The sequence below is a fragment of the Pyxicephalus adspersus genome, chromosome Z (assembly GCF_032062135.1).
Source record: "Pyxicephalus adspersus chromosome Z, UCB_Pads_2.0, whole genome shotgun sequence".
In the NCBI taxonomy this organism is placed as follows: domain Eukaryota; kingdom Metazoa; phylum Chordata; class Amphibia; order Anura; family Pyxicephalidae; genus Pyxicephalus; species Pyxicephalus adspersus.
This window is the reverse complement of record NC_092871.1, coordinates 7,775,648-7,791,875: the sequence shown is the minus strand read 5'-3', so window position 1 is coordinate 7,791,875 and position 16,228 is coordinate 7,775,648. Positions and strand designations below refer to the sequence as shown.

The following is a 16,228-nucleotide window of genomic DNA, read 5'->3' as shown; positions in this document are numbered from 1 at the left end:
TGGTTTCCAAAACCAGCAATGTTCTGGGTGAAAGGAAATGGCGAGGTGGTTCCAGGAGATCCCAGTACAAAGAGAAACACCTCCAGTGGACTGTTCCATGTAAAAAGCAACATTTACCTTGAGGACGCCTCAGATGGGCACCTCTACTGTGGTCTGAAACATCCCGTGACCAAGGCAGAGATGGGCGTCTATGTGGCCATTTCAGGTTGGTGTCCTCAGTTTATAAATCAAGCCGTAAGCTCAAAATGGAAACAACATTTCTCTCTGACCCTTTCCCCTTTTGGTTTTTCCATCTTACATTGCACAGATGACATATTTCCTCGAGCCTCCCCTTGGGCGATTGCCTTCTGGATCTTCTTAATCCTTAGCCTTGCTGGCTTTGCTGTGTTGGCTTGGTTCTTCTACTCAAAACACAAAGAGAAAGGTAAAGTGGGGCTACAACCTCAATAGGGCAGGCCAGGTTCTTTCTTGGATCAAGGAGCAGCAGGAAAAAATTATACTTACCTTCACTTTCCAAACTGTGGAGGCACCACAGAACTTTGGTTGAGCTTTAAATTTAGCTTCCAATGCTGGATTATTACCATCTGATAACCATTATTTACAAACGTCTCTTATGTCATTGCAGAGAGACAACTGCAAGAAAAAGATGAATACGCAGGTAAGTGATACAACATTTATTGGTAATTCCCAGTAAAATTCCTACCTTGCAATCAGCAGAAGTGTTGTCAGCATACTAAGTGAGCTTCTTCAGTAGAACTGCATATCTGATGGGCTAAGACCTGATGGGCTAACTGGGCCGTCTGCAGTGGTCACATAAGTTCTGTGTTGGGTTGCAGCCACAGTCCTCCGACCAGCATTAAGCCTGAACCTGAGCTTTAAATATACATTAGGCTATTTCCCCTTGATGATCATTCTTCTCACCAGGAGAAAATCATTCCAACATGAAGGGAAACCCTCTTAGACAGTTGTCACCAACACCAGACCTCACTGGGAGATCTTCCCACGGACTTCACCTTTAGTCCCTGTGACAACGGTCAGCAGGACAAAGCATGGTGAATCTCAGGTACCAAGTAGCCCGGATGTCTAAGCATTTCCACCTTTTTTGAAGGCAAAAAAGGAATGTAAATTATAGCGTGTATATATTATTAGGTCTAAGGTTGCAACATTTAGGAAGTTTTATTATACAAATTACCAATATCCTTTACCAGTGTTTCACAGTTGCAACAGTTTATTAAATATTATCCATTCATCCACTTTTAAAAACAGGAAGCAGAAGTTTACACAATTAGATATTTACACTGCGTATACAAAATCAAGGGTGAAACTGAAGGACGAAATAATGTAACAGAGCTCTCATTCAAGAAGATCATTTAAATAAAGATTAAAGAGGTTCAAGCTATTGCTATCAGTTAGAGAGATTTCCTCCAATAAGGTGTTCAGGTCTACCTGAAAGTAACATGCTGCCGAGGATCCCTAAAAGATACATTGTTGGTGATCCCCATATTAAGAAAAATGTCTAGATCGGCCTTTTTATTATAGAGGAACCTTTAAAATAAATGGTCTCTATTGAATTAATTCAGGAACATGAACTCATTGAAGGTCAGTAGGACAAAATTGCCCAATGGAGTCATATTTATGAAGAATGTCCTTTACAGTGTTGCCACCCATCTAAACCACAAAATCAATTGTGTCTGCCTATTGGCTTTGTCAATTGGAAACCGGAACAATGTAGGCACAATTAGATCGAAGGTTAATCAACTGAAATTTAGAGAACCCCTAACAACCACTGAAGGAACCCTGGATAAGAATGGTTGGTCTAGATCAGGGGTGTACAAACTTTTTACCAAAAGTGCCAGATTTGGTGAGGCGAAAATTTGGTGAGGTGTGGGTTTGGATTGGTGAGGTGTGGGGGCCGACCAACCAGCACGTACTCAGGGTTAGTGTGGGCGTGGTCTTTGCGGGTCTCGCACAGCACACGCCCAACAGGGAGACAAGAGGGATTCCCTGTGCACGGAGTCCGGTGTCAGTGCGGGCTCTGTGGAGAGCACGTTTTTGGAATCAGAGTGGGTGTGGTCAGTGCAGGTCCTGGTAGGGGATTACCTGTGCACACATGGGGACTCCCGTGATTTTGTTCCCCAATCATTGGGCTATCTTTTCTTCAATGAGCAGAGAACTTTGAGAATGGAATAGGGAAGATCACATAACCCACATGAGCTCCCTGGGCTCTGTTACGTTGTGTTGGATATATACCACTGCCTGACAAATGGAAAGGGCAGCAGTGTAACAGAAAACATAAAGCAATATGGACTCTCTGATAAAAATTTGGCCCCAAATGTCTTTGGATTACATTGGCCATGAGTGGTGCTCTTCATACATGATTGTGCTATGCTGGAGGATTGGCACACATAGCACAGGAACAAAAGAGCTCAAAAGCTGCCAAAAGAAATCAGGCTGCCAATGTATTTCAGAGAAAAAAAATTTACTGTATCTACTCTTCTTTGCCATTAACTCACTAATAAAAGTTCTCCTTTAGCTTTGAGGTTGGTTGTTTGCACCACCTGGAGAACACCTAACCTACATCATTCATCTGTGAATGGCTTTGAACTATTTTATGGGGAGGTCGAGTTACTTTTACACCACAGAGCCCTCTGTCTACCATCACAGGTCACATCAGATCAATAGAAAGTGATGTTGTTCTCAGTTTTTCCAATGACCACGGTGATTGGGCAAAACTGTGAGTTCTGGTGGTGCTATCTCACCAATGGAGTACCTGAAATATATGAAAAAGCGGATGTTCCAACTTTACAGAAACATATTACAAATGTTTTTCATGGCATAAAATGTTTAATGTGTAAAGCACAAAGTAATGATAATCATAAAGGTAATGTTGCTGGAATAACTAGATTTGTCTTTCTTTGCAGAGGCCTTGAGACGAGAAGTTGGTAAGTGTCATTGTCTTGATGTTCTTAAGGGATATTTGTATAGAGAAAGTAAAGTGCTGTTAATAATTCCCGCTTCTCTAGTAACGAAATGTAAATGGCACTTTTAGGATAGAGGAAAAAATGTGAGATATTCACCCTGACTGACCATGTGATCGCTGTCAATACGAGCTCCACATTCATTGCAGCCAACACTGTGACTCTTGTTGTTGTTCCCTTAATAATGGAGCTTTGTCATTAGCAACATTTCATTTCAGTCCATTTGTGCTGTAGCAGCCAACAAGACTAAAAATGGAAATGTTATGGCTGAAATAATCCCTATTTTTATTTATTGTGTGCTTCTTCCTCCAACTCCTAGATTGTAAGCTCTTCGGGGCAGGGTCCTCTCCTCCTCCTGTGTCACTGTCTGTATTCATCTGTCATTTGAAACCCCTATTAAATGTACAGCGCTGCATAATATGTTGGCGCTATATAAATCCTGTTTATTATTATTATTTTTTTTTTATTTTTTAGAATGGAGGACGATTTCTATCAAAAAGGGTAAGTAGATATTCATGATCACCTTGGGCTGTGTAAAACAGGGAATCTGACATTCCATTAAACATTCCCTGTTTTTTTGGAGGGAATGTTTGATTTCCTGTTTTATAAATATAGCCCTTTGTGTTTTAGTGGTTATTTCATTTGACTATTTGATGATTTCAGTTACTTACAACCAGCAGCAAAATTAGCCAAATGAATGAATGACCATCACTTGACGTCAACATCATGAAATGGGCTAGTGATTGGCAACCCTGATCTATTGATTTTAATATTTTTTGAAATGAAGGGAGGAAAGAGGAGGTTTAAAGGCTAATATTCACTTCTATATTGTAAAACATTTACAATTCAATTGTACAGAGTTTAATAGTTTTGTCCAAAACCCATTTCTCTCAAACCCATAGGGTATGGATAGCTCAACTATACAATACCCATCTTATAGTGGTCTAATTATTGGACGTCTTGCAAGCTGATGCGTTTCGCCTTTTTGGTTCCCTTAGGGAGACGTAGTTACAATGAAGCAAATCGAAAAATAGTTAAACACTAACGAGTTCAACACATACCTTAACCCCATGATCCTGGGGCTTTTTTCTGCTTTGGCTGCGGATAACAGTAGTCACATCAGGATGCAGCATCCAAATATGAGCCCAGGTCAATATGATGGCATTAGGGCTCGTAGGGATTGAGTCTGTAAATGGACTTACAGGAAGGGACCCAACCTACCCAACCCTTGGAGACCAATTGGATGGTCTTTCTTTGGTTCCTTTTGACTGAATGCTGGTTTTTGCCTTCAAAGCAAACCTCCTCTTTGACACATTAAAAGGTCTGATGCAAAATTATTTATAAAAGAATGCTTACACCACCAATGATGGTGATAAATTTAGCTGTGGTAGACTAAAAAGAACCTTCCATTTTGTAAGAGTGAAATAAAGACCACAATCACATTTAAAGTGGACCTAAACTCAACATTTTTACTTTACATTGAAGGGTAGACAACCCTTCTAATCTAAAATTATTTTTTGTGCAACACCTTTCTTTTTTGGTGCACCACCCCTTTTAAGTCTTGACTAAGACATAATGGGAGCACAAAGCCACCCGGGATACCTACGTCATGCATCCTGGGAGGCTCTGGCTGCTTCAAGGGGAACGAAATGCTGCAGTGAGATCGGCTTTCTTTTTTTCCCCTTAACAGTGGCTACTTCCCCCCGATCTCACACCTGCGCAGTGTGAGATCAGATGATGTAGCAAAAAGACAAGAAGAAGACAGAAGAAAAAACTAAAGATGGCGGTGCCCATCGCTTCCTCTGCGCCGGGACGAAGAGGAATTCTAGGACGACGTGGGACCGGATCATGGGAAGGACCAGCGCCATTGAGGGTTCTGCGGGATTAAAGGTAAGTGTAATTTTTTTATTTTTAGTTTAGTTCTGCTTTAAGTCATAGATATTTTTCCATAAACATGTTCTTGAAAATAATTTACTGTAATAGAGTGGCTACAAATGAAGATATTCTGATCGGAGCATGAACTGTAGCCACAGTCATTGGGTATATGCTTCTCTCTGCAAAGGATGGAAGGTTTTAATGGGGACTAAATGAACGAATGGAGGAAGTAATGTATTAGTATAACATAAAACAAAATGACTTGTCTTCTTTTTATTATATTTTTGACTTTAGTGACACATTGGGCCTAAATTATTAAGGCTCTAAAAAGCTGGAGAGGATACACTTTCATTAGTGAAGCTGGGTGATCCAGCAAACTATTTGCTAGCAAATGCTTTCAATCCTGGACCTGATCCATTGCAGGTTTGCTGGATCACCCAGCTTCACTGATGAAAGTGTATCCTCTCCAGCCTTCGAAAGCTTTAATAAATCAGGACCCTTTAGGTCAGAATTTTAAGTGTATTAAGGTTGTACCATGTTTTGGCAAATGTATTCAATATTCCTGATGTGCTGTGACGATATTCTTTTTTTAATGCTTTTCCTTACAGAATCGATTTTGTTTGATCCTTCCACGGCTTATTATGGCCTTCTAGTCTCTCCCGACAGTCGCATCATCTCAACCACTGATGTGGTCCAAGATGTCCCCCAAAACCCGGAGAGGTTTGACACTGAGCCTTGTGTCCTTGGTCAGACGGCCTTCCAATCAGGAGTCCACTACTGGGAGACGGAGATTTTAGAAAGAAGCGGAGAGTTCTGGTCTCTTGGGATAGCCGGTGGGTCAGTGAGGAGGACCGGAGGTCAGAGAGAGTGTCCCGAAGCTTTGATATGGGCCATCAGAGGAACAAATGAAGGTTACCTTGCTCTATCTGCCCCACCAGAGCCCATTGCGCTTGAAGCTGGGCGAATACAGAAAGTCGGAATTCATTTGAATTATGACATGGGGAGAGTGTCATTTTATGATGTGGACACTTACAGGCACCTCTACACTTTCACTGAGAACTTCACTGAGCCCGTCTATCCATTTTATTATGTTGGACCAGGCATTGCTTTCTCTTTAAATACATAATGCTTTGAATCCAAAGCTGGGCAAATCTAATTCAGAATTTATCAGCTGGCCAAATTAGATGTAAATTTATGGCAACTGAACAGACCCTGTCAATCAGTGGGTGTGACTAAAAGGTAATTAAATATTCCTCAGGGGTTGGGCATTAGGCACATGTTGTATGTCTATGAGAGTTCTGAGATGGTCCATGGGCCAAGCCATGAAGAAACCTTGTACAGGGAGCCCTGAAGCAGCAGCAGAAAGACTTATAGCATACTGCTGTAACCTGGTCCAGATATTCTGAAGTCAGCCCCCTGCCCACTATGCAAATTCCCTCAAATGCTGCAACTGTGGGCTTTATTGACACTATGAGCTATGCAATTTAAGTATATGGAACCCTGATTGGCGTTTAATTGCTAAAGCACTGCAATAACAAATGACAATAATAAAGAAATTCAAGAAAACTCTGTCTACAACTTGTTTCCATGTATTGGCGCAGCTGTGTGCTGCTGCAGTCTTGCAGCATTTTTTACAGCCACTTGATATCCACATTCACTCATGAGATGGCTCCATGGTATTTCTCAGGGTGTGTATTTCTGACAGCGGAGAATCTTGTCCTTGCAGTGTATGTTGAAACCACTTCTATTCTCCATTGAAAGTCCGTGTGACAAGGTGATAACACAGAAACACAATTGGGAAATGGGGCCAGATCATTGTCACCCTAAAACAGGAAGTACCTGAACAGGGGTCTTTTTTAAAGGATTGTCATTGTAATGAAAGCTGCAGATTTATAAGCATGCAAATAAAAAATATATATATACATATATACATATTTACTTACAGATGTCTTCATTTGGGTCATATGACCTGCAGGTTCCTCTTTACCACTCTAGCAGCATTGGGTTGTCCTGGATGATACAAAGTTGCACTGATGTAATGACTGGGAGCAGAGCCCCATGGGGACACCATCAAGGGACGAATCAATGGGACCCTACATTCATAGTATCTCCCCAGTCTTCTGAATTTAATGACACTGGGCTTCAATCAATCAGGAAGACTGAGGACATCTTGTGGTGAAAAGGGATTACTGCAGTGGACACCTATGGACTGAAGTTGAGTATTGAAGCCTTACCTGCTTTATTAGTTTATGCAGCTCGTGATAACTTTATTTTTAAGGAAAATTTGCCAGAATTTACACTTTAAGGTGGTAATAATGCATGTTACATTTTTTTCAAACCCATGTATATGTACATTGTGTCAGTCATCATATGATCATATTGGGTAGCATACAGATTACAAAAGCTCTGAAAAAACATAAAAACAGCATAAAAGTAAAAATCCTGTTAAAAATCCAATCCAGGTAATTGTCACTGTAAACTTGTAGCCACCTTAAACATACCTTTGGTTTCCTTTAAAATACGCAATCATCAGGCTGTTTGGCTTGCAGCGGGGGCTTTTTCTTCGGGAGCGAGGGGCGTAGGAGCACATTGCTCACACAGCGTAAACTATACAATTGAATAAAAATATGCTACGAGCTGAATCTGCGCTAAATTATTCAGCAAGTCAGCGGGGGTCCCACCACAACAAGCTGAGAATTGTTATTATACACGTGTGGGACCGGCAGATTTTTATAGATTGCTGGTTTCTTCTATGTTAAACTTTAATGTGTTTTGTCCTTTGTTTTTGACCTTTGCCGATAAAGTTTTTCAAAACACTGTCAAAGCATCATTAAAAGACCATTTTGGGGCTAGTTTGTATCAAAATGCATTCGGTAAAGTAAACAAACTGACTGATCAGGTCATAGGGGAGTCAACCCAGTAAATTCACACAATCTGTTTTTTGGAGGTTTTTTTGTAATTGTTTGAAAAAGAATTTTTCCCTATAGTGTGTCTTTTATACTTGAATATGCAAGAGCTGTATTACTTACTTGAAAACCAACCCAATCATACTTATTTGCCCTCTTTTACAGAACAAGAATAAATGAAAGGAAGATATTCATTACAGAAAAGTGAAAGACATTTATGGGCCTATCTATAATGGGGCAACCTGTTTGCCCCTTTATAAATTGGTGATCAGCTCCTCCAGATTTCCATGTTTGGGAGAGCGGCACTTTCTCTTTTTCACTGCCGTATTTATATTGTAGTGATTAGCCTGATTGTCATTGTATAGTTAAAGGGTACCAAACCTACTGCTGCCAGATCTGGCCCTTTCCTCATTCCTTCTCTGCTCTCTCTGCTCACTGTCTTGTGGGGGACGGGGCGCCAGTCTCTCTATGAGATCATGCTACCAGGAGAGGGAGCTTCCTGAGCATGCTCAGTGTTATCTCCCTGAGTGGGCGTGTATTATAGGCCTCACCAATCAACTGTGGCTGTTCCGCGTCCACCTTGTACTGGGAGATAATCCCACCCCTCATACAGCAGTATGAGGGCTGTGTCTGTGTCCATGCTGCTGTCATTATCCTGTCATTATTCCCACACTAATTGTCATAAAAACGTAAAATTGTCAGGGTACACAGGGGACCTTGAGAGCTGCAAAATTAGGGTTAGAGAGATTTCCCTTTGAAATATACTTTTGGTTCCTAAACGTGGTTGCCCTAAAATTAGATTCAAGAGATGAAATTTTCAAGCCCCAAATTTGAGAAATACCTTTAGGTCTTAAATTTAGTTTAAGGTGATGTACCTTCAGGTCCTGAATTTTGGTGGCGGAGATGTACTTTCAACTCCGAAATTTGTGTTCTCCTAAATTTGAAACTTACCTTCAAGTTCATAATTTGCGTTAGAAAATTATACCTTCAAGTACAAAATCTGGGTAAAGACGATGGATCATTAAGTCCTAAATTTAGTTAATTTTGGATTATCCTAAATTTGAGATTTACTATCTTCAAGTTGTAAATTTGAGTTAGAGAGATGTATCTTCAAGTCCCAAAATTGGGTTAGGGAGCTACACCTTCAAGTCCTAAATGTGCATATGTCCTAAACTTCAGATTTTAAATCCAAGTTTAAAATGTAATGTACTGTTAAGCCCTAAATGTGGGTCATCTTAAATTGAGATTTTAAATTTAGGTAGACAAGATGTCTCTTTAAGTCCCATATTTAGGTAAATTTCCTAAATTTGAAATGTACCTTTAAGCCTTACATTTGGATAACTTTGGATCTTCATAAATTGCTAAATTTGGGAATTACCTTCAGGTCCAAAAGTTGGAAATGTACCTTCAAGCCCTAATGTTGGCTATTCTAAATTCGAGATGTATCTAGTTCAAAACTAAGGTTAGCGAGAAATTTAAATTAAGGTCATGAAGTTGGAAGTTTTAAATGTACCTTCAGATCCCAAAATAGGGTTCTTCTAAATTTGAGAAGTACCTTCAAGTCCTAAATTTGGGTCCTCCTAAATTTGAAAAGTTCCTAATTTCAGTTTGAAAGGTGTACCAATCAGTTCAAATTCTGTGTCAGAGAGATGTTTCTTCAAGTCCAAAAAAATTGGGTTAAGGAAATGTACTTTTCAGTTCCAAATTCAAGTTAGAAAGTTGTACCTTCAATTCAAGGAAATTTTCATCATCCTAAATTTGAGATTTCCCTTCACGTCCTCAATGTTCATCGTAAATTTTAGATATATCATCTAGTTTAAAATTTAGGTTAGCAAGATATATCTTTAAGACCCAAAGCTGAATTAAGGACGTACTTTCAAGTACCAAACTTGGAACCTACCTTCAAGTCTCAAAACTGGGTCCACCTAAATTTAAGAAGTACCTTTAAGTTTATAATCTGAGTTTGAGAGTTGTATCTTCAAGTCCAAAAATTTGGGTAAATTTGGATATATGGTGGATATTGATATATTATGGCATTCCTAAATATAAGATGTACCTTTAAGATCGGAATTTAGTTTAGGGAGATGTATCTTGAAGTTCCAAATTTGGATTAACGTTTATGTTCCAAATTTAAAATGTATCTTCAAGTTGTAAATTTGGGTTTGGGAATGCCCAGGAACCTCAATACCCAATGAGAATTTGCCTTTTTAAACCTGTTTTGATTAAACCGATATCTGATTGGTTGCTGTGTATACTGTACATATCTCATCAGCATTCTTCCCTGCTCATTACATATTCAGATTCCTTCCATGCTAATAAGTATCTTTTATAGATTTAAAATGACAAAATGTAAACAAGCTCTGGAGTGAAGCGGCCAACAAGAGAGGGAGAGCACACAAATATTCCCAACGCGGACGTCGTCCCGCCTTTAAGCGTGCGCTGTTGAATCTTCATTGAATCCTGCAGATTAGCAAAATTTACAATTCAGTAATTGCTGTTCCATGTTTAGTGAATATTTATTATATTTACTTTTTGCAGGAAACGCTTAGCATGAGAATTAAAGACTTATAAGCCTGAAGCCGAAAAGTGATTGGTTGGTGGTATTAGGTAAGCTGATAAACAAACACAGAAATGGCAAATTTCAATTTTTTTATACTGTAAGAGAACAAAATCAACGCAGTTCTGTAAATAGATTTTGACCTGATATCAAAACAAGGCTTAGAGAGGAGGAAGGAGAAGCATGCTGATAGGATGAGGGAGCAAAGTGATAGAGAGCCTCATCAGAGTGCTGCTTCTCCTTTTACTGTCTAGTCATAGGGTGGGGCTGGGTATGAGACCTGTAAGTGAAAGTGAAACTGCACCAGAGAACGCTCAAGCCCCTTCCCCTTTTTTATGCAGAGCAGGAGAGAGAAAACAACATATCCTTTGGCAAGTAATACAGCTCTTACATATGCATATCTTTTTTGCCTTGATAGATAGGTTAGGAGATGGGCAGCATTATTTGACCCAGTTCCTGTAAGCTAAGGCTGTCATGGACACGCCCCCTGCTTGTGACTGGACAGTGATTGGCCTTTTAGGCAGTCTGAATGAATGTTCTTTGCCAGCGTATGAGCTGATTGGCTTCTATGCTGCTTCTCCCCTCCCACCCTCTGAGCTCTGCTGTGCAGGTATTGCAAAAAGCTGATACTAAAGCACATCCAGGTGCAAACATTATTTTGCTTGCTGATCTAATATTGAACACAAAACTGCAGAAACCTACATTTAGTTATATCAGCTTGGAGTTTAGCTTTAATCTCATGGAAGGAAATTGGTGCAGTTAATTTGCTGCATATTCAAGATTTAAATGCCAATTCTACTGTCGGCCCCCCGCAGCAATAAATTGAATCCTCAGCTTGATAAATTTGTGATATTTTCACAAATGTGATTCACGCACAGAATTACTTTTTCTGCAATATTCAGTCATTCCTGTGTTCCATATTGATCTAGAATGTAGCACACGCTGCGTGTTCCAGGATTGTATAATAACCGACATCGATGATCTCCCGGGATGCCATCTCTTCCCAAGACCTAATCTACACGGTGATGATATTATCTGTGTGACTCATGGACTGTAGGTCTGGCAGCCTCCTTCACACATCATCATTAGCATCCCTGTTTAGACACAGAGTTATGTAAGATGATTGCTATTATCTGACAATTACACCTCATTTACATGATGATGTTTATTACACAATGCTAACTTGTGTTCCCTGACTTCTCCATCAATATTATGGCCAATGCAAGGAGTGGCAATCCAACAATGCACCAGCAGCGACATCTACTGGACACTGTGCGGTATGGCAACATCTTCTCTTTAATATAATCCACAACATTCATAGAATTTCCTTCCATCAACAGATCTCAGGTCAGAGCTCTGATCATTCTATCTATCTATCTATCTATCTATCTATCTATCCCTCTATCTATCTATCCCATATCTATCTATCTATCTATCTATCTATCTATCTATCTATCTATCTATCTATCTATCTATCTATCTATCTATCTCCTGTTCTATTCTTTCATTTCTTTTTTTCTGTTTATCCTATCTTTCTTTCTTTCTTATATTCTATAACTATTTATCTATTCTGTTCTATTCTTTCTCTTTTCTCTATTCATCAATTCATTAGTCTTTCTGTAATTTGATTGTTATTGATAAACTGCATTTATAAAGCACTAACATCTTATGCAGCGCTGTACATTCTATTTATCTTTCTATATATTCTAAGCTTAAGAAAGTAAATTGTTAAAAGATAAATAGAAAGCATTTTTATAAAGGAGAGGACACCCTATGTGTAAAGCAGAAGTAACAATCAGAGATAAGGAGAAATCATAATCCCAAACACATACAGATATATAATGTCATGAAAGGTATGGGAGGAGATCTGTCAATGGTTGGGAACCCCCTTTATATAATGATGTTAAGCAGTGATGTGCGTAGGAGAAGGAGCACACATTTACGAAGAAAGAAGACATTATTATTAGTAAAAAAATACCGTAAGAAAAGTGAAAGATGGAGGATAAAAATGCCAACTCTTGGAGAAACCTCATTACTAATTTGAGGAATTCTTTGTATTCTCATTCTTTAATACTCTCTACATTCTTAACACATGAATGCACATCAGATAGAAAAGTAACCGGTATTTGGGACTGTTCTCTCCACCTTGACCAAAGTCCCAGTTCCAGCTAAAATATGGCAATCACAAAGCCCAAAGATACTGCCACCACCATGCTTCACTGTAGGGATGGGGTTTCTTTGACCAAAACCTTCAGGCATCTGCTAGAAAGGTAAACGATGAACGGGGAAATTCACCTTTCAACATGACAATGACCCCAAGCATACATCCAAATCAACAAAAGAAGTAACTCTATCTATCTATCTATCTATCTATCTATCCTCCTCCAATGACCTACTAATGACTTCCTCACTCATAACCTCATCACACGCACGGATACAAGACTTCTCTAGAGCTGCCCCAACTCTCTGAAATGGTCTTCTTGTTCTATTCGGCTTGCTCCTACTTTCTGCTCATTTAAAAGAGTGCTCAAAACCCCACGCTTCAACCTCATCTACCCATCTGTCTTTTATAACCATCACTATTTCCCACCACTACATATCTCCCCTCCTATTGTGTGTTACTTTCCCCACCTCCTAGATTGTAAGCTCTTCAGGGCAGGGTCCTGTCCTCCTGTATCACTGTCTGTATTAGTCTGTCATTTGCAACCCCTATTTAATGTACAGCGCTGCGTAATATGTTCGTGCTGTATAAATCCTGTTTAATAAAAATAATAATATTCTCTTGGCTCCCCAGTAATGGATTACTAGTGACATCTAATGGACACTGTATGGTATGGCGGCTTTTTTCTCTTCTTTTAACCATTTCATAACCAAAATGACTCGTTCAGAGTGGGAACTGCCAAGCCAAAAAGAAGCAGATCCACCCTAGATCATAACACTGCCCCTACAGGTCACCCCAGGTTATAACACTGTTCCTACAGGTACCCAAGATAATACCACTGCCCCCACAGGCACCCCAGATCCTAATACTGCCCCTACAGGTACCACAGATCACAACACTGCCCCTACAGGTACCCCAATTCACAACACTGCCCCTACAGGTACCCCAGATCACAACACTGCCCCTACAGGCACCCCAGATCACAACACTGCCCTAACAGGTACCCCACATTTTAATGCTGCAGCCAAAGGCACCCCAGATCACAACAGTGCCCCTATAGGTACCCCAAATCATAACACTGCCGCTACCTTCACCCCAGACCATAACACTGCTAACACAGGCACTTCAGATCATAATGCTGCATCCACAGGCATCCCAGATTAAAACACTGCCCTTACAGATACCCCAGATCACAACACTGCCCCCATAGGTACCCCAGGTTGAATTTGATCCTGCAGATTTTCTGCTTTCATAAAGCAGAAAACCTGCAGGGGGTAATAATTTTAGGCTTAAAATACATGGTGGTGGTGGTGGTGGTTAATCATTGATGCCAGTGCACCATAAACATGCCATAGTGTTACCCGGCACCCCTGATACAGCTGTTATATGAGTCATTAAGATGATAATTGTGATTACAGATACAGAACCCCCAACTTTATTAGATATTCAAACACTCCATAAACTATGCAATAAACATGGGATCTGACAGTTTTTCCCATATGAGAGGAAGTTCTGCAAATAGCTCTGAATATTTTATGTGAGGTGTAGCCAGTGTTATATTTGCCATATGTCTGTCTGGGTCTCTGCCTGGAGAAGCTAAGATTAGAAGAGTCTAAAATAATGCTTTGTATATTTGGTGGTTTAGGTGACCTTATGTGACCAGGAGCCTCGAGCATTCCAGAACATCTGTGACATCTTGGTCACCAACCTGAGGGCCCAATAGCTACATGTGGCTCTTTGTTTCTTACTGTACAGCCCTAACTCTAGCAGTCTCATAACGTATGTTTAATTTTTATAGTCTTTTTGGATGTCCCTAATCTCCAACCATTCTTTCAGTATATCGCCAATCACTTCTGTGGAGTATTAGAAGTCCCTGACCATCTCTAGTAGTATGACTGCAGTCTCTGACCATCTCCTGTACAATGTCTGCAGTCTCTGACCATCTCCTGTACAATGTCTGCAGTCTCTGACCATCTCCTGTACAATGTCTGCAGTCTCTGACCATTTCCTGTACTAAGTCTGCAGTCTCTGACCGTCTCCTGTACAATGTCTGCAGTCTCTGACCATCTTCTTTATTAAGCCTGCAGTCTCTTACCATCTCCTGTAGCATGTCTGCAGTCTCTGACCGTCTCCTGTACAATGTCTGCAGTCTCTGACCGTCTCCTGTAGTATGTCTGCAGTCAGTCTCAGTTACAAGTTTGCTTTAGTGCTCTACTTATATTGAACATTTTTGAGATTCTCCTTCATTTCTTGTTGATTCTGGAATTTTTTCAGGTGAAGTTACAGTCTATAACCAATGTAATGGGGAAGGTTTGAATGCTGGGTTGGCTTACTATCACTGGGTCTTCAAGTCCCAAAAACAACAGCTCGCCTAATTTCTGGTCCTGTGGTCACAGAGACCGGGTAAATCTCCCCAACGAGGTCAGGGAAAGCAATACAATTATTTGTGGTTCCAAAGCCCCCAACCAGCCGGATTCTGTGGGACTATCCAAGGATCGGAAGTCAATCCTAAGGAGCAAGCCAAGCTCAATGACCACAAAAGCTATTATTATGTACAGTGAATACATAAAAAAACTGAAGGGGTATAGATCATTGAAGGACTGAATACCAAACCTTTGTCTGTCCTCCATATTGCAGGCCACCGGCCACATGACTGCGGACACTACAAACCAATGGAATTTTTACCTTGGATAAGGGCTCCATAACTAAGAAGGGCCCCAATAACATTACATAAAAAAAAAAATCACCCTAAAAAGCTTCCATGACATAATCATCCTCCAAGTTACCCAGAACCCAAATTAGGTCGGTGAGGGTTCATCTGATGTTATCTAGCTTTAGATTGACCACTGGATTGTTGACCCACCACCAGAACCTTTGGACCTTTCTCTTTATAACTAATCGGGTAAGTGTCAGGCACCCCCAGTTCCATCATTGTTTAATTTTTAGTCCTTTGTTTGTTCCACTGCAATATTCTCGGGTGCTGGGACAGTTGGAATCCTGGAGCTGATTTTTGGTGGCTCAGTAGATAGCACTCTGGCCTTTGCAGAACTGGGTCCCAGGTTGGAATCTTGACCAAGACACTATCTGCATGGAGTTTGCAGGTTCTTTCTGTGTTTACATGGGCTTCACTGGGTACTCCGGTTTCCTCCCACAGTCCAAAAAACATGCAGTTAGGTTAATTGCCCCCCCCCCAAAAAAAATTGACCTAAGACTGTGTTAATGACTTATGACTATGGTAGGGACTTTCGATTGTGAGCCCCTTTGAGGGACTGTTAATGACAAAACTATGAACTTTGTACAGCGCTGCATAATATGTCGGCGCTATATAAATGCTGGGTTATAATAATAATGAAGGCAGTTGGGGAAGTAAGTAGCATCCATGAATTCACAAGCTGGCAGCAGAGAGTGGCATATGGATAAAAGGAGACAATAAATATGATTTTTATCATAGGTCATCTATGGTGTCTAGGGCACAGAGATGGTGCAATCCCTCTGATTTCTATCATGCATTCACCTATCCTGGTATACACAAACTACAATTTACTGTTTGCTTTTTAAATAACCTACCTACCTGATGTAACAAAATTACCTCTTCTATACTATTTATGGTATGACTATGATTAGATGCCTTTCTCAGCGGGTGTTTCAAACCCTCCCGATGCATGGCTTAGAAAAATCTAAAGGATTCTGGGCAGATTGGCCCCAAGGCCACATGGCCTAGGTAGTCCAGAGTCTGGACCACTGGGAAGAT

The 16,228-nt window shown here is 40.3% G+C and overlaps 1 protein-coding gene across 1 annotated transcript in view; it reads left to right on the top strand.

Moving 5' to 3' along the window:
* Positions 1-6,786, top strand: part of LOC140343564 (butyrophilin subfamily 1 member A1-like) — a gene marked incomplete in the record, with an annotated part of 14,229 nt that extends 7,443 nt beyond the window's left edge. Inside the window, 6 exon segments of the mRNA XM_072430271.1 lie at positions 1-205; positions 308-424; positions 626-658; positions 2,922-2,942; positions 3,453-3,479; positions 5,462-6,786. Of these exon segments, the coding sequence (XP_072286372.1) occupies positions 1-205; positions 308-424; positions 626-658; positions 2,922-2,942; positions 3,453-3,479; positions 5,462-5,979 (921 nt within the window).
* Between the last annotated feature and the right edge of the window lie 9,442 nt (positions 6,787-16,228).